At 34.2% G+C, this 24,100-nt stretch overlaps 1 protein-coding gene and 1 pseudogene across 5 annotated transcripts; both read right to left on the reverse strand.

Annotated features, from left to right (window-relative positions):
- Positions 1-547: 547 nt before the first annotated feature.
- Positions 548-8,268, reverse strand: LOC110425629 (putative disease resistance RPP13-like protein 1 pseudogene; annotated as a pseudogene). Its single transcript, XR_016351791.1, has 9 exons — positions 4,442-8,268; positions 3,750-3,952; positions 3,018-3,123; positions 2,601-2,753; positions 2,240-2,387; positions 1,953-2,106; positions 1,745-1,824; positions 1,187-1,304; positions 548-1,051 (listed from the first exon to the last, which is right to left on the reverse strand). The product of XR_016351791.1 is annotated as a putative disease resistance RPP13-like protein 1 pseudogene (transcript).
- A 580-nt stretch (positions 8,269-8,848) lies between these two features.
- Positions 8,849-17,192, reverse strand: LOC110425632 (amino acid transporter AVT1C-like). 4 transcript variants are annotated; one of them, XM_089785055.1, is made up of 14 exons: positions 17,057-17,192; positions 16,070-16,194; positions 15,726-15,933; positions 14,524-14,843; positions 13,231-13,445; positions 12,557-12,580; positions 11,574-11,754; positions 11,200-11,419; positions 10,731-10,866; positions 10,351-10,374; positions 9,831-9,972; positions 9,601-9,644; positions 9,416-9,478; positions 8,849-9,153 (listed from the first exon to the last, which is right to left on the reverse strand). In XM_089785055.1, exons 3-14 carry the CDS (start codon positions 15,911-15,913, stop codon positions 9,055-9,057), a joined length of 1,656 nt encoding a protein of 551 aa, XP_089641181.1. In that variant the 5' UTR covers positions 15,914-15,933; positions 16,070-16,194; positions 17,057-17,192; the 3' UTR covers positions 8,849-9,054. The 4 variants fall into 4 exon arrangements, with proteins under 4 accessions (XP_089641181.1, XP_089641179.1, XP_089641180.1 ...); XM_089785053.1 differs by lacking the exon at positions 17,057-17,192 and adding an exon at positions 16,784-16,938; XM_089785054.1 differs by lacking the exon at positions 17,057-17,192 and adding an exon at positions 16,784-16,938 and having other exon boundaries at positions 16,070-16,228.
- Positions 17,193-24,100: the final 6,908 nt, after the last annotated feature.

Here is a 24,100-nt window from a genome sequence, read left to right on the forward strand (position 1 = left end):
AGACATCAATGACCACTGAATTGAACTGTTTCGGCTGTCGGATTGGGCTTTTCCTTTGTCTGTTTCTGACACGCCTGAGAAAAGAGGGCCCTTTTTACATGACGAAGGGCCAAAAGTAAAACAAACTCTGATCTTCTTTTGTGGGCCAAAATCATCCTTTGAAATTTAAACATGGAAAAGTAAGAGTTGTGTCATATGCCAAACCATAAACTGGAACTCACTCAGTTGGGCTACCAACAAAACAGATCTAATCTATTTTACAGTTCATGTTCTCTCCATCAATGCATAGAGTTTCATACTGGTGTGTCAGATACAGATTTCTTAAAAACAAGCTTTCTTATTATTGATGATTTTCAACGTCAAGTTTTGATTCAAAGGTTTCACTAACTAAATTAGTTGATACTTTCAGTCGTTACCATTTCAGTTTAAATATGAGCTTGTTTGTCAAGTTGGTCAGACCAACAGCTTCAATATTGCTCAATTGCTAGCTTCAATTTAATCATTCCGAAAATAAGAAAAAAAAAAAAAACCAAAGAATACATCTGGATGAAATGAATGATAATATATCAGATTATTCTTAAAAGCTTGAACTATGTCAAGTACCTTAGGAGGAGACGATTTAGTCAAAAGTTTACAAGAAATTCACAATTAAAACAGGAAAGGGAAATGGAATTTTAGGAAGTAAATTACTACATGAAAGAAGTAGCAAGAATCTTGAAGTTAAAATCCACATCCGACTTCAATCACGTAAGCAGTTGGTTTTCAATCCTGCTTAAACGAGTTTATGTGTAGAGCACTCCTTATGTGTGAAAACGCCTGCCTGGCATGGAATTGGAATTGTGGTTGTTATTGGCTTCTAATGGTTCGAAAGAGAAAGGAATTGGTCTCCCCATCATTCACCAAAACAAAGTCTATGAACAATGTAATATCATTCTCTATGTTGCTTTGACAATCCCAAATTTAAGATGAAGCATGTGGAAAATGCTGCAAAGGCATTCAGCCTCTTCCTGAAGCCGGTACTAGACCACTCGAAATTTTCATGGCGCATAATCTTGAAAAAAGCAAGCTTCTATGTTAGCTCCAAAACGGATTAAATCTAGATGCAGAAGGAACATAACCAACTGGCAATAATCAACTCAAATTTTTAACAATTTCTTTAACTAAAGGGAAGCAAGTGATGAGGCACCTCAAATACCAAATGGCAGGCTCGAATGCAATGCACAACAATTGATTTGCAGGTCTGCATACTTTCTATCCCAGAAAGCAGAAGTCAACTCCGTAATATGGGAACGTAACGTTTAGCACTAACCAGAGAAGTATCACTGTTAGCTTTAGTTGCATCAGACATCAGTGAAGCAATCACAAAAGTATTTGTTCAAGTTACAAAATTTGTTCTAATTGTAACCGTGTACTAATGACTTAAACTACTCTGTATAGCATGTTCAATTTCAAAATAGTATGAAATTTCTTGAAAAAGGACCTTCAAAAGTTTGATAATAATAATTAGCTACTGGCATAAGTTACGTGCATTTGATTGGTTGTAGGTCCTATAGTGGCAGAGCCAGAGAAGAATATACCGGATAAGATATCTGTGAAGAAGTGGTGAAATACTTTTAATTGTCTATTAAGAATTTAAAGAGAACCAATAAATAGCAAGTAATAAGACATGAAGAGTTGCGAGCCTTTATGTTATAGCAAAAAACACATCTTTATAGAGTAAACCCCCATAAAGCGTAAAGCTAACCTGCCTTCATGAAGTTTTGCTAGTTGCTGAGATCTTCAAAGTCCAAACTCTGATAGTACATCTCAATAACTTTGAAGACTCTGAAAGGATAATAGAAACAATATTAAAAAGAAGTAAGCAATTTTGAGTCATCATTGAGAGGGAAAATAATGAAAATAACAAAGTGATATAACCTCAATAAAAACTAATAAACAAAGGGAACAATAACCTGTCTATGACTATTTCATTTCATCACATGGCTGTCAATTTTCCGACAGAACATGTGACAGTTAGGTGAAATTCTGTCCAATCTCCCTCTAGAATCCACAAGAAGAACAATTCCTTAAGCTGCTGGAAATGAAGCAATTTCAACATCCCTTTTACTGGAATGAAGAGATAACCAAAATGCAACAACATTAAGAGAAGTGAACAATTTAAATCTTTCACTAATCTTACAGTTGAGAACACTTTAAACTTTTGTTTTCCAGAAAAAAAAGAAGTGTCACAGTACTGAACTGATGAAACAGAATATATACACCAGCTGCTGGCATCTTCTCCATTTGGACAACAACTAATGCTTGTTATGCAAGTACTTGATGCCATCATTGCCTTTCTCATTTCAGGGAAGGATGCTGATTGCAGCTTAAATGTCCAAACGAACATACTATAAAGTCAATGCAAGGATACCATGAGTTCAGAAGCAAAACTAACTAAAAGTCCAAAGTAGCATGAAGCAGAGGACATAATCCACATGTTAACATAGGGCTGTCTGTGAGTAAAGTTGTGGTGTTAGTGACATATAATAATTGATTATTGACAGACAAATTTCTTGATTCATTATGAACGCTGGATTTGTGAAGGGAAAAAAAAAGCCTACCTGGTTTTCGTCATATCTGTAAATACAGCTCTTCTTGCTTCAACTTTTTAGTTTAGAAGAATACAAGAAATGCATCAAACAGAACAGGCTAGCCAGTCTTTAGAAAGATTGCAAGAAATTTGAGGTTGATGCCGTGCTTGTCGATCACAGTTGCTAACACAAGATTGTTGCAAGAAAACCTCAAATTAGTCAAGAACATAGGGATAAAAATGCTGGTAAAAATTCATTAGATGAGTGTCAGCAATGATTAGTATATGCAGGACTAAACCAAATACAAATTATGTGAAAGAAAGTTCTAAAAGGTGCAAATAAACCAAAGGCACATTAAGTTGGGAAAAAATTGAAAATGATGTAGAAATGAAACAAAAAAAGATAAGCTCACAGTTAATACAAACAATAAAGAGCGCAAAAGAATACCTGAGTGAATTAGGCACCTCTTCATAGGAATGACACTATACAAGTTCCTTGAGCTGGGAGTATAGCAATCTTTAATTTTCACATTGTGCAGACCACAAAGCAGTCCCTGAAAAGGCGATGAATCAAATTCAACCAGCAACAATACATGGATTGCTGCAATTTGAAGTTAACCCACACACATTCTCAACTTTCATTTAATGGGAAAAATGTTGATTAGCTTAGGACAATTATAAGTAAAGTTCTTCAAGATGAGCCCCAACATTCTTCATACCCATTCCTGCCATTTTAAGGTTTGTTAAAACCTTGATGCTTCATTTGGAAACAAGAATTTGATAGGGTGTATTCGAATTGATTTGTTCTTCATTTTTGTAACTATTACTGTAGTCGTTACGTTTAAGAGAGTAAAAAAGCATGTATTTGGAATTCACTTTTCTACCTTGGTATTTGAAATTCATTACATAAGAGATATTTTATAAATCCATATATTTGACTGTAATTAGAAAACTCATATATTTATGAGTATTATCACATAACTTTTACTACATTTGAAATCCAAATCCATCTTCCCAAATATATATATTTCCAAATGCAATCTAAAATTTCATGGAACCTAGATGGCTTTGTTGCTCAAGGAATGGAACCATGGAAGTTAGAATACTACTTTGAAAAGGAACACTCCCCAAGTTGTTTGAGCAGTCCTTGAACTGAACAAATCATGATAATGAAACTAACCATCTGGTATGAACTAAAGAATATGGTAGTCACTGATTTCATAGTGCACAAGAGAGGAAGGAGTCAAAATCTATGAACACCATCATTCCAGCTCTCGGAAGTCCAAATTTGAAGTGAAGTATGCCGAGCTTGAAGCGAAGATGTTGACGAAAACTTTCATGCAGATAATTCTCCTTAGAAAAATGAGGCCCTGCAGCTCCAGGCTGAAGCAAATCATGCAGGAGGAACATCATTTGAATGGGAATCATAGATTAGAATTTGGAACTAAGAGTCAAAAGAAGGGAGCTAGCAGGCTGTAAAACAATTTGCAGCAAATTAACCATGTGATCCCTAGTGTTATGAAAGAAATAAAGAATGTGGCAGTAGAATGCAAGAAAAGATAAGCCTTTCCTTTTTCATTTTCGTTTTCTTTTTAGCTTTTCATGAAGAACTTAATCCAACAATTAATAAAATTGTTACAAGAACAAGAGCATAATGCACTGTCAACAAAATGGTGGGAAAAAAAAAAACATAATTCATAGGTATTACTCTCACAAACAAAAAAAATAAAGGGAAAAAAATATGAGAACGCAGTGCACAAACCTCAATCAATTAAAAATTTTTGAAAGAAAAATCAATAAATAATTATGTAAAATAAATGGAGAATCGACAAGGGTTAGTGAAATTAAATGAAAATGAATGGAGTACCTCACCTGAGTCGGATTGCGTTCATCAAGCCCAATCATCAAAAGTGGAATTCTCTCGTTGAGACATATATAGTCCTGCTAAATAATGAGTTGTCCGTCGTTCTCAATGACAGGCATGTGGGAAATCTTTGGCCAATCTTTACCTTCCTTCTTTTCGCAATTTCTTCCAGCAACGGACATTTTGCAAGGAATAGAGAAAGGGAGATAGGAAGCCCCTTTGCTGGCATGGATTGGAGCGTCGGACACTCCGAGATAACCAATGTCCGAAGAGAAGTGAGGTGTTGAAAGCCCTTGGAGTCCAAAAACTTAAGATTTGGAAGATTGCCTATGTAAAGACGAGTAAGAGTAGAGGGCAGTATATGTTCATCTGGAAAAGACTCTATCTCTTCCGTATCCAAGATTTGGAAGGTTGTGAGTGAAGGGAGTGTTTCCAAACCCCAATCCTTCCTGCCCGCAATTAGCTTTTCACTTCTTCTAATTGCAAGAACTTTTAATTTGGAGGGTAAACCCTCCTTTGGAAATGACTTAATTTCTGGACAATACTGTATTGAGAAATGCCCAAGGGATGGAAAGAAGGATTGCATTTGCTCAGGCAAGGACTTTAAGTTTTTGCATTCGATAAGATGAAGTGATGTCAAATTGGTGGCAGAAAATTCCTCTTCGGGAAAACATATAAAATTAGGGCAGGCCCAGATATCCAATCTATTGAGACATGCGAGACGCTGGTGAGGGCCCCCTAATGCACGAATCGACTTCAAGCCTTCGCATGAGTCGATACAAAGAACATTTAGTTTAGGGAATGATCCTATTGGGAAAGATTCTAGTGGATGATGGGCGTTGCCTCTTATGACTAAGTGTTCAAGGGATGTATACAAGAGGATTTTGGAATAATCCAACGCATTACAGTCATTGATCGACAATTCCTTTAGCGAAGTAGGTAGACTAGCTTCGGGAAGAGATTTGAGGCCATGACAAAAGCCCATGCTCAACTTTTCTAGATGAGGGCAGTGCCGCTCCAACTGCTCCATTATGAAATCATTGATATTCAATTTGGAAATGTGCAATTGTCGAAGCCCACAAGGAAATGGCTGCAATTGCAATGCATCACATTCCTCTAAGTCAAGTTGCGACATTCTTGGTGCCCTTGGAAACAAGCCTCCAAGCTTCCCACATCTCTCAATCTTAAGTTTCATTAAAGAAGGGAGGTGTTTGGGCAGAGACTTGGTTAACTTGGGACAATCTACCATGTATAACTCTTGGAGAAGACAGAAAGCTCCGTCTTTCAAACAAAACCATTCTTCCCACTCTGGCATATTCTTGAATCTGAGAATTTCAAGAGATCCAAATGGTTTACTCGAAGCATCACCGTGCCCACAGAACTCATCACCCACTGTTACTACTGCAACAAACCCTTCAATGGAGAGAGATTTCAAAGATGATAATTGCCCAACCGGTGGCAAGAATGAGCAAACTTTACAATCTATCAATTGCAAAGATACTAGATTCGAGAAGGAAGAAAGCCCCACCCATTCCGGAAAATTTGTATCTCTATAAAACTCAATAGCAAGATGCTCCAAGTTTGTGTGAGGCTCCAGTCGTTCAAGTATTTCTCTATCATGCTTTGAATCATCCTTAGTATGACAATCCTCACTCCATTTCAACTTCAACTCCCTGAGGTTGATCTTCTCCTGCAAATTGGCATCTTTGGCATCCCTGTGGCCAACAACGTTTTGTAAATTTGAAATGGCAAGTCTTCCATGTAGATTCTTGAGCTTTCCCAACTCACTTATGTTTGAACCTTTTTGCTCACCCAAAACAAAATCTGTTAATGTTCGAAGATCTTTCAATTTATCCATTCCTTGTGGCATCCTTACTAACTTGGTACCCCTGATATCAAGATGATGCATGTTGATCAATCTTCCCATGTCTTTAGGCAACTCAACAAGCTTTGCGCACTCAAATAAGAGTAATGTCTGCAAATTATATAATGTAGTCAAAGAGTTCGGTAACCTTTCAATTGAAGTTTCAGATAGATCCAAATAACGCAACTGCTTTAATTTTTCAATTTCTTCTGGTAATTCATTGATATTATGATAATGAACCAAAGAAAGCACTCGCAAAGATCTAGATTTTACGATCAAATCTTTCATTATCACATCAGTAACATAACAAGGCCAGGACCATGACTTTAAAGTTAAGAATGTATGCAAACCTTCAGGTAAAGCCTCAAATTTTTTAAGCACATCATATTTTTCTTGGACATTGGACAAATAACGAGTCTTTTTAGTTATTTTACATGAAAGTCTATCACCACCGTCCAATCTACAAATGAATTCTCCAGATACAAATTTTGCTAAGTCACTAATTAGGTCATGCATGACAAAGCAAGACTTATTCCCTCTTAATTGCTCAAAAAATGACCTGGATGTTAAATCTTTGAAACACTCATTACCCCGATCCTCCATATTTACAACTTCTCCGGAATATGCTAAAAGACCTTCAGCCATCCATAACGGAATGAGTTCTTCCTTTCTGAATACATAATCTTTAGGAAAAATTGAACAATATGCAAAGCAACGCTTTAAATGGGATGGAAGATAATAATAACTTAATCTGAGTGCTGGAAGAATATCATCTGTTATGTCCCACAAACTGCTGTTTAATACTTTATTCCAATCCTCAACATCTGTTCTACAACGAAGCAGACCTCCAAGTGTTTTTGCTGCTAAAGGGAGGCCTTTGCATCTTTTGGCAATTGCTTCACCGATTTCCTTCAAATTTGGAGGCACGCTTGGGCTTGTATTAGCAAATGCATGTTTTGCAAATAACAGCCAACAATCCTCATCAGATAAGATATTAAGATGATAAGTTGGAACAGTCCTCATAATGGATGCGACATTTTCACCACGCGTTGTTACAACAATCTTGCTGTTTTTGGCCCCAGAATTGAAAGGACTTCTCAACTCTTCCCAATCAACATATTTCTCGTTCCAAACATCGTCCAAAACAAATAGAAACTTCTTTCCCAACAGCTTCTCCTTTAGTTTAAGTTGAACCTGATTTAGGTTCTGACTGCCATCATTGCTAGAAGTGATTTCTTCAAGAATGGTTTTGGTCACCCTTAAAGCATCATATTCCTCTGAAACACACACCCATGCTTTGACGTCAAACCATTCCTCCATTCTCTTGTCATTGTAGATCAATTGTGCAAGCGTGGTTTTACCAACCCCGCCCATACCCACTATTGGAATCACATCAATCGGATTTGCACTTGCATATTCTGGGTTCAGCAACTCCATGATCGCTTCTTTTTCATCATGTCTGCCATAAACACCGGATTCATCCACCAGAGAAGTTGCAGGTGGTCTTTGAAATGACTTTTCTCCTCTACTTTCTTTCAAACCCAGGATGTCTTTTTGGTTGACTAAACGTTCTAGTGTCTCAAGGATTTCTTCCAGTTTTGATCCCATCGCCCTATTGAAAGGATTGAAAGAAGGGAAAAAGCTACATACCTGCTTTGCAGTACTAGTTTGATCCTCGGATTCCAACCTGCTTCGAAGAGCCTCGGTAGCGATCTTATCAAGGACGTCTTCCGCATCATAAACAGCATCTTTGAGCTCATCAATCCAGCTTCTCACATTTAGGTTCGTGATCTGCTTATTTTCAGCATCATCCAGCACTGCTTTAACTGACATCAGGGCCGGTTTCAGTTTTTTCGGCAGCACGTCTTCAAGTTTCTTTCCCTTAATAAGATTCAAAACATCCCCAGAAGCAATCCTATCCACCAGCACCTCGATGGAAGCAGCGAGAAAAGCTTCACCCACCAAAGCCATTTTTTTTTTTCGGTGGTCAAAGAAAGGTTTGAAGAAGATCGAAGGATTTGATTTGCAAACGATGAAATGAAGAGTGGGTTTGCTGAAGCGAAGGCAATTAAGACTTGGCAAGCGTAGATTCGGTGAAGTCAATGAAGACTTGACGTGTGAATAAGGTGAAGCCAATGAAGGTGCACTGAAAATTGTTGATTTGGATTTTCTTTAATTTATTTTTTTTCAAATAAAAACTAAGTAAAATAATTAGATATGATTAAGAGATTTTTAAATTATTTGTGTTTTTTTGGAAGCAAAGAGATATTTAAAAATATAAATATATGTTTCATACAAACACATCTATTTGTATAAATATTACTTAATTTTCTTTTAAGGGTCATTATATTATATTATTTATATATTATTAATTTAATCAAAATTTCAAGACCAATTAGAGCTTGAAAAGCTTAGTGACAGTTCAATTTTGTGCTTTAAGTCAATTACTAAGAACTTATTCTCCTTTAAATTTAAAAAACTTTCTTCTTCTCTTTCAATGTAAAATTGTGCATTACATGTAACCCAACTAATAGGTAAAAAACCAATGACAAAAGCAAGAGAAAAGCCATCTCATGAATTCTATTTGATCTCTTTTGTGTAAATCACATAAGAAAAACAACAACACATCAAAACTTTGAGAGTAGGGATACAAAATTCCACAACTGACTCAACATTTAGGAAATGGAGAAGCAGCACAGCAATAAACTTTGTCTACATAATCAAGGCAACTCTAGAAGTTAAATAACAGAAAAACTCTCAGCTTCTCAAATTCTCAACAATCTTGGAGAGTGCTGAGTATGTTCCAAAGGCTGATGAAACTACTCCCACTGCTATAACTATTACACAAAGTGTAGCCTGTAAAACAAGAGAAGGAAAGATTATGAGAAAAGCCAGAAAGATAAACTAGGCATTCTATAAGATAGAATTTTATATGGATTCAAGCAGGCTCTAAAACAACTCTTTATGGACTCAGTTTTCTTGTTTCCTTCTATTTTCTTTTGCACTGTTCAGTGGAGGACGCAATAGGAGTTGTTAATTTTTTGAATTGTTACCGTATGTGTGTTTGTGTGCGCACGCATGTTTATATATATACACATTACATGTATTATGATCATACCTGAATACGGGTTACTTTACTCCTCAGGATGCTTAAATAACATGCAGGAGGAAGTATCAAGGTCTGCCATAGAAGTAAATATTCAAAGCATATTAGTCTTTGTTCTATATGTTTATTTCAAACAACTACCTTTGTAAAGTGATAGAGAAGAAGTTCCATGATTCAAATGGCAGAAGGTAACTTACCACAAGCATTGTGAGTAAAGACCCTATCAATGACATCACCAAACCTGCAACAAAGGGAGAAAATTTTCCCATGATGACCTAGAAATTCAATGGAATACCTAACACTATCTGGATGATCCAACCTTACAACCAAAATGTTCTCTCAGTTCAAAACAGCAGATATGCAACAGAAGAGGTTTCTCTTTGAAGATGAATGGTAAATGCATAAACAAATAATAACAGACGCTTACCAAAGAAAGGGACGCTGAGACCAACAATCAAGGTTGAGATCACCAGTGATGTTCTGATTAAGATAGCATAGATGTGAGACTTAAGATGGGTTGACGGTATCAGCTCCTCAAGACTCATTGCCACCGGAGACATGGTTAATGCATATGTTTGGTCTAATTAAGGCAGAACATTTATTTTTCTTAGATATGAGAGCACAAGTGATAACTAAAAGGCAATTGCTAGACTTTGTTTAACTCAGGAGTGAATTAGGACTTTCTGATGATAACAGTTCTCTTACTTGAGAGGCCAATGAAAGAGGGAAAATGCCAGGAAAAAAAAAAACAGGAGTAAGGAATTTACGCATACTCATGATCCCTCATTTTCCATAACAACTGTAAAGTTCTTGTTCCCAATTTTCTCTTTCTCATGCTTTCCCATTAGAGAAGGAGACCATGAAGTTTATGCCTCCAAGTAGAACTATATTTCACTACCTAAGATGCTGATTTCAGAGTAATAATGCAAAAAGCTATAATGAAAAGGATATTTGGTAAATGGGTTGACTACCTGCAAAAGAACAGAAAATAAATGAATTGTAGTTAACAGAAACAAAATGTTCATAAAATGCTATTTGAAAGTCTAAGCCTGGACTAGGCAAGGGTAAAGTGATAACTGTAAGATCTAATTAGTTGAAAAGGCTAGCCAGACAACTATAATATCATGAGAGTTAGCTTTTTCTCAACTTTGCATATAAGCAAGGTGTTTTGACATCAGTAAGTATCTCCTTTAAACCAGATATCAGCTCATTGTATTGCTGTTTCTCCAAAATTGGTGCATCAACGACATTTTCAAATAAGTGCAGTTCTACCAATCATTATAAGCACACAACAGATTGTCAAGAAAATCTGATAAGATGAGCATACCGTTGTCCACACAGCAATCTTTGAAGCAATCAGATCTTTAGGCATGTTAAGAGTAAACTGTGATTCTGTTGCTTCTCCAAACATTGTGTACCCCATAATTGCAGTTCCAGCATACAACAAAGAACAGATTGCAAAACTGCAAGGAAATTAAAACCAAAGATGATAAGAGGAGCAGCATTTATAACCACAAAGTATCCTTTTGAAGGAATGATAAGGTGCATGGTTAGTAATCAACAATTTTGTGAACCTTTTGCTTATGTTAATCATAACGTACACAATGCAGCACCTTGCTTTATCAAAAGGAATAATAAACCAATTGGTTGAGCATAACTTTGAACCAGCTATATTGATGCAGAGAGGTCAAAAGATCCCAGCAAGAGTAACAACACAAATCTCATTTAGCAAGAAAAAATACGTGACATTTCATAGTCTCTAAGATAACAAATCGAACTAAGCAGCTATACTTTACCAAGCTATGAGGACTGAAGGGAATTGACTTGGTTTTGCCATTGAGGTATAGATATTGGGGAAAACAGCATGTCCTGAATAGCAGTAACCATAGAGCCCAACAGCAACAGGAAGACTAGCCAGGTTCAATGTCGTTCCTTTGTTATGAAAGCCAACTTGATCTACCAAGCCAACCCAAAACAAGCAAAGTACTACCAAGATTGATGCAACGACTCCACCAGCTGGAAACAAAGAAAGAACACACTAAGACAAACATCAAACTATGTGACATAGTATAGTGTGAGAGATAGGCTTGGAGTTGAAGAGAGTGCAACTAAGATCAACTGTAGTGTGGATTTTCAATTAAGATACATTACAGATCAATATGTTTCTTACCAGAGATATAACTAAGAACGCTGAGGTCTCTGAGCCAAACAGTGGGAAGAACAGCAAGGGTTGTCATCAATGCAAACAGACGTTGGGAATTCAACTCAAATCCACCCAAACTGATATGTGCATTTGGGAATAAGGATGACAAGTTATCACCCTCTAAAATTATATATTCAACGCAACAAGCCTGTACAGAAGATTGTAAGAGTAACCTCCACCGGTAACAAATAGAACATGTTACCAAATATCTATGGGAATCATTACATTCTCCATGATGTTATGTAATCCAGTAAACAAGCTAAATATCATCAGAATTAGATAATAAAGGCACGTGATTCTAAAATGAAACCTCATGTAAGAGTAAAATCATAAGTTCATCAGGTTATGTAGAAACATTTGTTCAAAATATTTACCCCTCCAGGTTTTCATTTAAATATGTAAAAGTCTTATTTATGAGAAAATAATAATAAGAATAATAATAATAAAGGAGATGCAAACAAAAACTGGTATTCAATGAGGAGATATTTCTGAATACTGATTCAATGCCCAAGAATCCACTCTAGTTGAGGTTCTTTACAGGAAGTCAAAACCCAGATAAATAGCTCTATGCCTAAAGGAATGGTACTTGCAATCGAACCTAGAGGCTCTTGCCATGGGCTGAACAATTTTGATCATATTATTCTTAAATTATTCCTGTCAGAAGCTTCTAAATTTGCAGGGTAAAAATGAATTTGGATCTCTTTGCTGATATATGAAAAGTGATGCCCTATAGCATATCTTAAAAATGTTGTAGCCACTAGATTTCCTTCATTGATGAACAAGGTAGAGACATAAGTTAAAATAGAATGGAAGACAAAACCAAAAATGGAGGACCCCAGGAACCTGTAAGCGGTGACCCCCTCTTGGAATCTTAGCTTACTGATTCTCAAGCATAGTTAGACGGCTATTGGATTTATCATACAATTCTAAGACAAGCCAGCTGTACTTACATATAACTCCGCGTATAATATTATCTGCAACCACAGAAAAACAAGAGCAAAATTGCCAATCAGTGATCTTTCATTCTTTGCAAACTAGTGCTTATTTTAATCTGTTAATTTCCCAGTTTCTAACTTATAAAATAAATTAAAAAGAAAAAAGACCCAAAATATATAAAAATTCATTGACATAGAAAATGACTGCTTGTAAGGATTTTGGAGTGAATTTGGTCTAGAAAAAAAAATGAAAATAATTAAAGTTTGGCTTTGTTGCTTTTGGTTCCAAAAACAAAATTATTATAAGGATACACAATGAGATACAAAAGTAAATAATACACATAATATTTAAAAATATTTTTAAAATTATGTAAGAAAATTAAAATGTATATGAGTTTATTTAAGCTTAATAAAAGAATAAAGATATATTCGAATTTTCATGAATAATTTAGAAACTTTTTAAAATATTATGCTTAAATAATATTTATAAAATATTAAAATTTTCTAATATTTTTTAAAACAAAATGCATGAGTTTACCTTTGTAGGATTTATATTAAATTTTAATTAATTATGATATTACTAATTTCTATTCTTTGTTTTTATTTCTATAACAAATTTTCAAACAGTAAAAATTAGATAATAAAACACAAGTAATAAAAATATTAATTATACGGAATCTTAGAATTACCGAGAGGGCAATTCTGCCGGCGGTTCCAAATGCGGCTTGACCAATATCTGGGTAAGTTTCAAGCCCAGGCTCACTGTCCAGGCATTGGCGCAAGAGGAGTCCAGTGTAAAACGAAAGCACTGCAAACGTGAATAATATTATGAGCCCCAACCATCCTCCTTCCTTGGCAGCATATGGGGTTGAAAGGATTCCAACTCCACATAGCACATTGATGCCTGCATAAACCCAAAATGGAAAAGACTTAGGAATGCTACAAATTTGATTGGATTGGAACACTGGAATCTGGTTTCATATTTAAGTAAATGTAAACTTTAGTTGTTTTTAACCAATATTGATTGTCTGGGTATATAACATAATCTATGGTTTGACTGATAATGATGAATGAATCTATTGTTGTAACCATAGTTCATTGACGCCTAATTTCTATAGTTCTGTTGGCAAGTTGACCTTTTTTCATGTGCCCTATGTGCAGTGGAAGTCAGGCCACCTCATCATAGTTCATTGAGAAATATATATCAGTTGGTTTTCATGTCCATATATGATGACGTTAATGAGATATGGACAAAGACAATATGACAGACGTGAAATTTAGGAAAACAATATACAGTTTTCTACAATTAAAACACCTATTGGCTAAGGTCTGCAAGCCACATAAGCTGAGAGAGGGATAAAATGAAAACAATCAAGATATGGTAGACAAAGCTGAGCTCTAAGTTCAAGCCCTGTGTGGAGGGGATGATGGTGACAAAAATGTGACCCCCCAGTTTTAGGTTTTACTTGAAACGATGTGCTCCCAGATTCAACCCAACATGATTGGTTTTCTGTGGTCCCTTTTGATGAAAGGCCAACAAAGGGTTAGGGTTGGTGGCTGTAACAATTCTAAATGTACAAGTGGCTTCATAAAAAGATAGGCTAGATGATGCAAATTTAAAGGCCTTTTGGGTCTATTCCAAGCCAATAATTTTCATTAGTTTAATAATAAGGATGTTTTCATACAGTGAAGTTAACGACTCCCTTCAAGTTCATACAATTTCTTAAAATAAAGGATTGCCGACACCCAGAACCACCATGATCTTTTTCATTGCATGATCTGATTTTGGTCAACTCAGCCAAACCTGAATGTAGGCAATCTTTTTGGAAGGACTCGATACTAAATCAAAGTAGATGACAGACAGGAAAATAAAGTTTATGCCATGCCTATAAATTTTGTAAGACAGATGCAATATAACCGCTTATTATGTAACCATGTGACAGACAAACTTTGGGGAATGGCCCAGAGTTACATAAACTAACCATTTAGCACAGCTTGCCCGTATGAGCACTGGCGAGAAATTGGAAGTTCATGGGAGACCTTGGAGGTCTTGTCATCTACTCTGACAGATTGTCTCCTTGATGGAATGGGGGGTAGGAGAGTGTGCGAACTACGTCTATGAGGCTGTATTTGATCATCTACTGTTGGTAGTAGAGGTTTTGTCACTGCAGATAATGATTCCGGGGTATGTCTTCTTGTAAACGATGAGGAAAGAAACGAACTGCCTAATCTTGAAAGTGTAGGAGTGCCCAAGAACCCGATACTTGGAGATGGTACACTACTGTACAAATCAATAGACTGCCTGGAAAATTAACAGAACCCCATAAGCATTTGAAACTATAAGTGGAAGCAATGCCTCATAGAAGCAATTTATCAGGCTTTTTCACCTAACCCAACTACATGATACTATGCAGATTAAAGGTCCTATAACAGTTGCCATTATCACATTCCATTTCTCCTAAAACAGTAGCAGTTTACTTTGGATCCAGGAATTTCAACTTATGTCAAATTTGGCAAAATCTTCTATACAAGAATGTCCTATTATTTGTGTTCTTGAGGAAATTGTCTTGAATGTTCCAGCAGCAGAAGGAAGAACAATTGAGTGATCAAAAGTTAAATGCAAGAAACCAACTTTTTGTTGTGCATTATAAGGTAAAAATCAAACCATCAACCAATTTAAATAGTCTATCTCTTTTAGGGTCCCATAGAGGATTGATGTTTCCAATATCAACTGGGGTAGCATAATTGAATAATTGGAGATAAGATTTGTAGGCGAAGGTGTCACAGAGAAGCATCTCCTTTACAAACGTTTACACAACACTCATCCCTGATCTATATCATGAGTCTATCAATCAATCATAGTTTAAGTACATTATTTCCCTTTCTAAAGATCTGCTTAAATCTGCCCGTATTTTCCCTGATTTCACTTTATACTCTTCTGTTTACCTTCTCCTATACCAAATTCACAAACAGTTCTCATCAAGAAAAGACAATCCAAGTGGAAAGAGAAAAGAAAATATTAATGTTTCTTTTCGAGGTGATTCTTATCTTTTGATCCTGGAAATTAGTCAAAATAAATCTTTGGAAAAAGATAAAATATCCAGGCTTATGAGGGTGAACAGAAGAAAGCTGAGAAAAACAGAGCAGTAGGAAAATCATGAAAGCATATGAAAAGAGAAATGACCTGTAACTTTGAGGCCATGACGTGTTGTAGGAACTGGGTTTATTCTGCTGCTGGTCTTCAGCCGAAGAATCAGATACGTCAGATTCATTTCCATCATCTTCTCCTTCATGTCTGTTAAACACTTTCTCCTCATCTTCCTCATCTTCACTCTCAATGTAGAAACTCTGGTCCGAAACCGAGTTCTTCATTCTCTTGCAACCTCAATCTCCTACAGCAAAAATCATGAAAGCTCTCAACCTCCCACGGCAAAAATCATGAAAAATCAATAGAAAACCAGGCTAATTGTAAGAAGGAATTGAATTTGAAAGGCTGTGAAATAAGAGGAAAAACCACATATTGCATACCTTAAATGGAAGTATTCAATTCTGCTTTATGATTGGCCTGGTTTGGCAGGTTGTTCTCAATAAATGTACCAACAAATGTTGATTAAATTGCATGAGGTAATGAGAGGGAATTGTTATATATTTATCTGTATGAAATTAAACAAAGAAATAAATCAAGTCCTGAGAAAAAAGGAAAAAAAGATTAGTCAAGTTGTTCAGAAATGGTAAATTGATTTAAATACAGCAATAATGGTTCATAATTGTAAAGAACATAGTAATTCAGCAATAATAAGACAGTGATACACTCAAAACGTAAAACTTGCCATATTTCTAGGAGCTAAGTTTGAAGCTTTCAAACTGAACTCTTGTGTCTTGAACTGTTATGTTCTGTTTGGTTTCTGAGTACCAAAAGAGAAAAAATGGAAAAGGAAGAGGATTTTCTTTGTTTGTGGAAACTTTTGAATTCTTCAATTCATTCCTATATTCTTCATCTTAGATTTCTCAGCAACCAAACAGAAATCTCCAGAACATAAAACCAGAAAGAAACCAAGTCCAAAAGTAACCAAAAACACAAAAGATTTATTGTTTTTTCCTTTTCTTATTCTTTTCCCAAGAGATTATCTCAGCTACACCAAACAGAAACCATTTACCATACTACAAAACCTGTCTCCTTATAAAGACACTGCAATGGCTTCTTTATTTAAAAGAAACAAAGAATAGAATCAGAAAAGTAACCTTTCTCTGAACATCTGATACCAAAAGTGAACTGGGTTTTTTCTTAAGTTGAGGATCTGTATCAATAAACACAAGAAAAGAAGAGCAACCACACAGAAAGAAAGCGCTAGAAACAGAGAAAAGTAGTCTGCTGGGGCTTACTTGTTTGAGTCGTTTCTCTCAAAGATATATATATATAACAATAATAATCTCTACAGTTTTTACTTTAAATTTGTACTTGAATTATTTAGATGAATGATGATGAACAGGTGATTCATGAGGATAGAAACATACTAATTGATTGCAAAGCTGTAAATGTCCGCCCCAATGAATTTTCCAACCAAAACTTGCTGCCAGTAGCTAGCTGACAAGTAATTTAAGCTGTAAGAATTTGAAAAGGAAACATTCAGTACTACTTGTTCATTGCTTCTATTTTGTATTTATCTTAAAACGTTTTGATAGAATTAGCTATAGATAATGAATTTATCCGTTTCGTACAAGCTGAATTTGCCGTTTCGTTAAGAACTCTGAAGGAATAAACCCACCCCCCACATAAACTTCACATGCATTTATGTGGTTCATAAAAAAAAAAAAAAAAAATATAAAAATTTTGCTTATGGTACAAGGAAGTTTCTTGTGAATTACAAAAAAAAAAAAAAAATCTTAATGATTTATGTAAATATTTGATTAGTTTATTTAATTTACATTTGATTCAATGATAATTATATATATTCTCGTATCAGATAAGTGGATTTAAATAATTTGAATTTAGATTTATATTTAGGTGTAAGTTCTTGGATTAAATTGTTCGACCCAAAGTTAATTCGATCGATGATATTGTATTAAGGCTGAATTAGTTAGAAAATATAAAAATTTGATTGAAATCATTAATCAAGTTAATCATGTGAGTTCCTTTTATTCCAAATAATACTTGCAGGGTTTGGTAGTGTCTAGAGATTTAGAATCCAAAAAGCAGACAAAATTTTCTTACCTTTCTTGTCAATTATAAACCTCATGCTGGACAAAATATACCCACTTTAGCTCTATATTTCTAGCTGAATATGGACATGCAATGGGACCAAAAGCAATTATTTACTCATTTCCAATCTCTAGGCAGCTGATATCTTGTACCTTTTGATCCAATTCACAAAGAAATCTAATTCAAATTTGAAAAATATAATTAAATAATTCTCAAAAAATTACAAAAACCCAAACATAATCTAATTATGATCCTTACCAATCTTTTGAAGGATTATTTAAGTAAATTGATTCAGAAATTAAGCTCAAAATTTGGTAAATTTATAATTGTAATTCCTTTACCATTAAATTAACTTTTCAATATAAGTTTAGGTATAATTATAAATCAATTCTTTTTTCATTAAATTTAATTTACGTGAGTTACTATATAGCAATTAGTTTTAAATTGAACATTTATCTTAAAAAATTTAATAATTAAAAATAAAGATTAAGAAAAGATAGAATAAACATCATATAGCTTGACTGGCTGTTGCAAACATTTCCCTAAGCAAACAATTCTGTGCATTAATTATTGGATCACGAGGTCCCATTAATATGATTCCATTCTTTAACCACATGAGAGAACAGAATTGCGTTGTTGATTTTCCGCTTCTCCATGTGTGCTTCTTGTCCTTAGAAAACGATAAATTTAGTTACATAATTTGACAAATTCGTACCACAAAATAAAAACAAAAAAAAAAGCAACACAATTAGATCATCATTACAGCAAGTGTTTCGATTCATAGTAATTAAATCTTGAGACATTTCGATACTAAGAATTTAAAATTATTATATTTTAAAATTTTTAAATTGACATTTTGAGATGCACGGCATTAAAAGATAAGATTAGAGAAGATTATCTTTAATGAGAAATTAAAATCTTTAAATATAAACAAATTAATTGATCAAAGTTAGAAAAATAATTTCTCAAAATTTTACATTTTAATTTTGCTTTGAACTCTAATGCCCAAAAGATTTACACTTTTAAAGAATTAATGCTTTTTATCTTTTTTTTTTAATGCAAAGTCTCAGTAGTAGTTTTATAATATATACTATTAAAATTTAGAAGGAATAAGAACAACTAAACACTATTTGCATCTGAATATTTAGTTTATTAGTTGATACATTATCTCCTGTTTAAAAAGTAAAATTTGAATAATTTCTCTTTCAATTATATAAAATAAAAACTAAGTGCTATCTTTTTTTTTTTCCTTTTATGAATACCCATTTGTCTCATAAAAATTATTTCTACATTCTCGAGGGGACATTGCAATTGTTAAAATTGGAGATTTGAAATTTTGTATGAAAATTCCAAATTCAAATCTTGAAAAAAATGTTATTATTACATAGTATTTAAAATTATAACGAAATTAATTTCATTTGGAAATTTGAGTAAAACAAATTCTTTTTTGTTTTGGTACATAAATTAAATTCCTTTTTCACTTAAAAGGCTAGAACATCTACCTACTGGACCAATCGTGTCAAAGGAACAATTAATGTACATTTGGAGAGAGCATGAATGTATATGGGACAAGATATAGGCTATGTGAATTACAGCCTTTTTTGAGTTGGAAAGATATAAATTTTTATATATAATTAAAAAGGAAAACATGCATGTGCACATAGTGTACTTGACCAGAGATCCAATCTACATACAAGCACAACATATTAACAGAATGTTTTATTTTTTGTTGAAAAAAAATTATTGTACTGGGTTATGTCCAAATCTAAGCACATGCATTGTTGGTGATTGTCAGCTGAATGGATAAGAATGCATGTCCAAAATCGATTTGGGAAAAAAAATCAAGCCCTCATCAATGATGAATATGTTTCATTAATTTCAACCTGATATAAAATCAAAATAGACAAGATCAAAAGAAGAAACAAAATACACAGAGATGACACATTGAAACTGATCACTCTACAGACGGGAATATGTCCTGTCGTTATCCATCCAATGTAAGAGAACAAAGAGAAAGAGAGAGAGAGACAGACATGAATTTTCTCCCTACAATTAATGGTTTTGTTTTATATTACTCATTCTACTTTTGCCTTTTTTGTTTTTTTTTTTAATTTTTTTTTGAGTTTTACTTTTTAACATTTGTGGAAATTATTACTTGTTTGGTGTGATATGACAAATTTGTTGCCTTTTTTTTCTTATTATTTTTAATAATTACACTGATATTTTTACTCATCTTATGGAGTAAATAAATAACTTAGTAAGTAAATTCTCCCACCTGAGTGAATTTTTGATTTGAGCCTTATTGAGATATAACCCTTCATCAGCACTGATGTTAAAGTATTATATTTTGAAATATGATACATCTTATCTTGACTCTGTATCCACTTTGAAGTTCTTTTTTATTTTATCAAATATAAAATGCAAGAATTTTTTGCTCTACCTTAAAACACCTCTATCCCTAACTGAAACTTATACAAGAACATGATTTTGTAATGCCTCTGACTTTTAATGAGTTTAAGAAGGCAATTTACTTGATGAGCTTAGAAGAAATTAGGTTTTGTTGAAAAATTATGGATAAATCAAAAACAAGTATCGATACTTATATGACAGAATGCCTTGGGGAGTATTTTATGTGAAAAGTATGGATACATTGTACAAATATATAGATACTTCCATGTAATAATGCAAAAGAAATATAAGGTTCTTGACTTGAACGGCCTTTTTATTTTCTTTCCAACCCGAGACACCTTCAAATCCCTTCTCCCATTCTAACTCCAAAATAAGTGTAGAGGTGGATTCAAGTTGAAATTAAGCAAATTAAAGTAAGTATTACCCATTTCTAGATGAATTGACCAATTGGTTCTTTTGAATTTGTGTTTCCACTAAGAGATATGTGATTTTCCTCTTAGGTGAGGGGGTTGTTGAGTTGAGTCCAGTCCTTTGGAGTAAACTCACCAAGGTAAGTGTAAGTTAAAAATGAGTTAGTGATAATGTGGATTGTGTAATTGAAAAGGTGTTTGAGTTGAGTTAAAGTCAAGATGTGGGTATTATGTGCTGGAAGGATTGTGGATGGAAATGGGTATGAGAAAAATATTAATTGTTGCGCATTGGTTTAATGGTAGACTGCGTTGGAGCTCCAAAGTCTTGTTGCCAAGGAGTTTGGTTAATTGGTTTGGCTACTGTGTTGGTTAAGCTACACTGTAGGTGCAAAGTGGATATGCATTCTAAATGTTTCATGAAATGCACGAAAAGCTTTAAGTATGATTGAGCGTAAATGTTTTTAAAATGTGCATGGGAATAAGCTTTTGTGTATTGATACTCTATACTGATGTATGTGTTCTCGACTAACATGTGAACTTGATGGCCTAAAAACTTATAAGTATTGTACTATGATGCTGTATATGTTATTGAGTTGATATGTTGTTATGTTGTAAACTTATGCTGTATATGTTATGATGATGTGTTAAGAGATTGTGACATGTCCATTGAATGACATTGTGGCTAAGGCTAGATGGCCGTATCGTTTTTAATTGGTGAATTAGGTATGTAAAGGTATGACCTTAGCTGGCAAAGGGGAAATGGTGCTAGCCGTATGCTGAAAATGATAGCACACGAGATATAATCTGAGGACCATGGCTATATGCACTGGATAGTGATATAGTGTCCACTGATAGTGAGGGGAAAATATCACTATCTCGTGTTTAAGAATGCTACGATTCCCTAGTTAGTGAGGGAAAAATATCACTATCTCGTGTTTGAGCGTCCCATGGAATAACTCAATTCCCTTAATAGTGAAAAAGAAACATCACTAACCCATGGTTCGAAAATCCCATAGAAAGGTATAGAAACTAGTTAAGTGTACTCCGGTAATGTTGATATTGTGAATGCTAAAGTGAAATAGCAAGTTTGGAAGTGTTTTCTTGATGATTGTGATGATTGATAGGTATGACTGAGTTTATAAGTGTGGAAATGTGTTAATTAAGATTTGAATATTGAAAAAATTGTTGATAGGTTTGAGCTTTTGAATGAAATGAATAAACAAGTTTAACAATTAGAAATTGCAGAAAGTCCACAAATTTTGAACGAAGTATGGATACTTTGATATTTGTTTATTAAGATAAAATATTAGGGTTTTTTGAACCAAATGTATCGATACATCTTGTAAAAGTAAAAGTATCACTACTTGTGTTCTGTTTTTGGATGAATGATGGTTATATAGTTGGTTTGTTCACGAGAATATTTTCCTAGTAGTATTAATCATCTAATTGAGTAAAGAAAGAATGTTTTTAAATTGATATAACTGTTTAAAAGTGAAATATTGACATTACATCATGGATTTGACTTATGAGCAAAACTGCATGGTTTCAAAGAAAGAAGAAAATTGTTTATAAACTCTCTCGCTTATTGCTTGTTCCCCTCAAACATCTCTCACTGGGTTATACTCATTATTTCAAATTGCATTTTTCCAGATCTAGAGGTAGCTAGATCATAGATATTCCAAGGGAATCCTAGTACATCTTTTCGTAGGTTTGAGACCATGGCATTCAATAGTTATCTCCTCACCCAGATTCACTCCACTAGTTGTGTGGTTTTTTTGGCCACTTGGTCTTGTGTATATATATTGTGGGTTACGGGATATGTATGTAAATTGTCTAGTGTATGGTGACATAGCCGCAAGTTGGCGAATATGATACGAATTTGTGTATGACATATGCAAGTACATGATGGATGTTTATAACACACAGTTGTGCAAGTTTGTAAATGCTATAAGTATAGAGATGTGAAATTAAAGATGGATGTTTATCAATTGACTGAGCACCCTTATGAGGACCTATACAGGTAATATATGTCTAAGGCTTGTGTGGGCTGCATAGAAAAAATATTTTAAGTATTTGAAGCAAACAAGTGCATCTTACGTGTATGAGATGTAAAATCTCAATGAGTAGACACAAGGAGGGAGAACAAGCTAATTAGCAGGTGGTTATAATAAAACACAATTTTTATCAAGTGTGCCATAATGAAATCATAATCAATTCATATAGATAGTAAAGTTAAGAGGTTTTAAGAACATTTTAAATAGTCTCAATTACTTACAAGACCTTATAGAGGCTTGGTTCGAAGTTGCGTAGCTATACAAGGTCATAAATCATCCAAAAGGGTGTTTAAACTTAGATTTATAAATTAGGTATCAATACCTTACTCAAAGGTATCAATACTTTTAAACAGAATACTTATTGACTTACAATTATCAATACTGTTCTCAAAAAGCAATGGCAACAAGCAATGGTTATGGGAAGAGCTCGATGGTATCTTTAGGAACAGTCTTGTGCCATGGTGCTTAAGGGGCGATTTTAATATGGTGAAGAATAGTGAAGACAAAGTTGGTAGCCATGTGAATAGTAAGGCATTCTCTTAGCATGAGGAGTTCGTAGATAGTTTGGAGTTGATTAACCTTCCATTGGTGGGTGGTAAATTTACTTGGTGTTGCAACAAAATTGACCTTTCAGTTAGTAGATTAGACAAATTTTTACTGGTGAATGTGTCTTTGGAGAAAAATAAGAATTTGTTGTCAAAATACCTGACCAGTTCTCTATTGGACTATAACCCGGTTTTGTTAGGAGAAAAGGTAGTGAATCAGGGATCGAGACCATTTCATCTGTTCAATCACTAGTTAGAGGAAGGGAGTTTTTCAGATATGTTTCTTGAAGCTTGGAGGGCATCAAACAAAAGTTGGCATATGGTTCAAACTTAAGGAGACAAAGCATGCTATCAAGCAATGGCAGAAGCAAGTTGTCAATAATGGCCGGGTCCAAAATAGTAGACTTGAAGAAAAGATACAAATTAATATTACTAGTAGAGATGCAGCAAGATAATTTCGATGAAGGCAGAAGACAATTTATTGTGACCAAAAAGGTTGATATCTGGGCAAACTATAAAAAGAAAGAAAAATCATGATAGTAAAATTCTACTGTTAAGTGAACTATTGAAGGAGATTGGAACACAAAATTTTTTATACTTGATGGCATGAAGGAGAAGGACAAACTTCATTGAGAAACTTATAATCCAAGGGAGATTAATTAGTCACCATCTTGAGATTCTGAAAAAGGAAGTAGCTAACCATTTTGAATCTTTTTATAGATCACTTGAGAAGCCCATGTTAGTCATCTCAATTAATGTTGATTTGCTTTAATTACAAAGTAAACTAACCAAAATAATTAAAAGCAGTACCAGAAATGTTTTACGTGTTGATTAGCGAAACTCATGCAGGTGTAGCAAATGTCCACTAGATTTCACTTACATCACCAAACAGGATAGCAACTTGAACCAATTCATGGCGGCTATACAACATGAGAATCAGC

This window comes from Theobroma umbraticum, unplaced genomic scaffold (assembly GCF_002168275.2).
Source record: "Theobroma umbraticum cultivar Fairchild unplaced genomic scaffold, ASM216827v3 scaffold_81.0, whole genome shotgun sequence".
Lineage (NCBI taxonomy): Eukaryota > Viridiplantae > Streptophyta > Magnoliopsida > Malvales > Malvaceae > Theobroma > Theobroma umbraticum.

Coding starts and splice junctions, on each gene's coding strand:
- LOC110425632 (XM_089785055.1), bottom strand. CDS start 15,913: ATGAAGAACTCGGTTTCGGACCAGAGTTTCTACATTGAGAGTGAAGAT. Junction 10,867..11,199: donor CCTTCAGTCCTCATAGCTTG/GTAAAGTATAGC, acceptor ATTTCCTTGCAG/TTTTGCAATCTGTTCTTTGT. Junction 9,154..9,415: donor GTAAAGTAACCCGTATTCAG/GTATGATCATAA, acceptor CTTGTTTTACAG/GCTACACTTTGTGTAATAGT.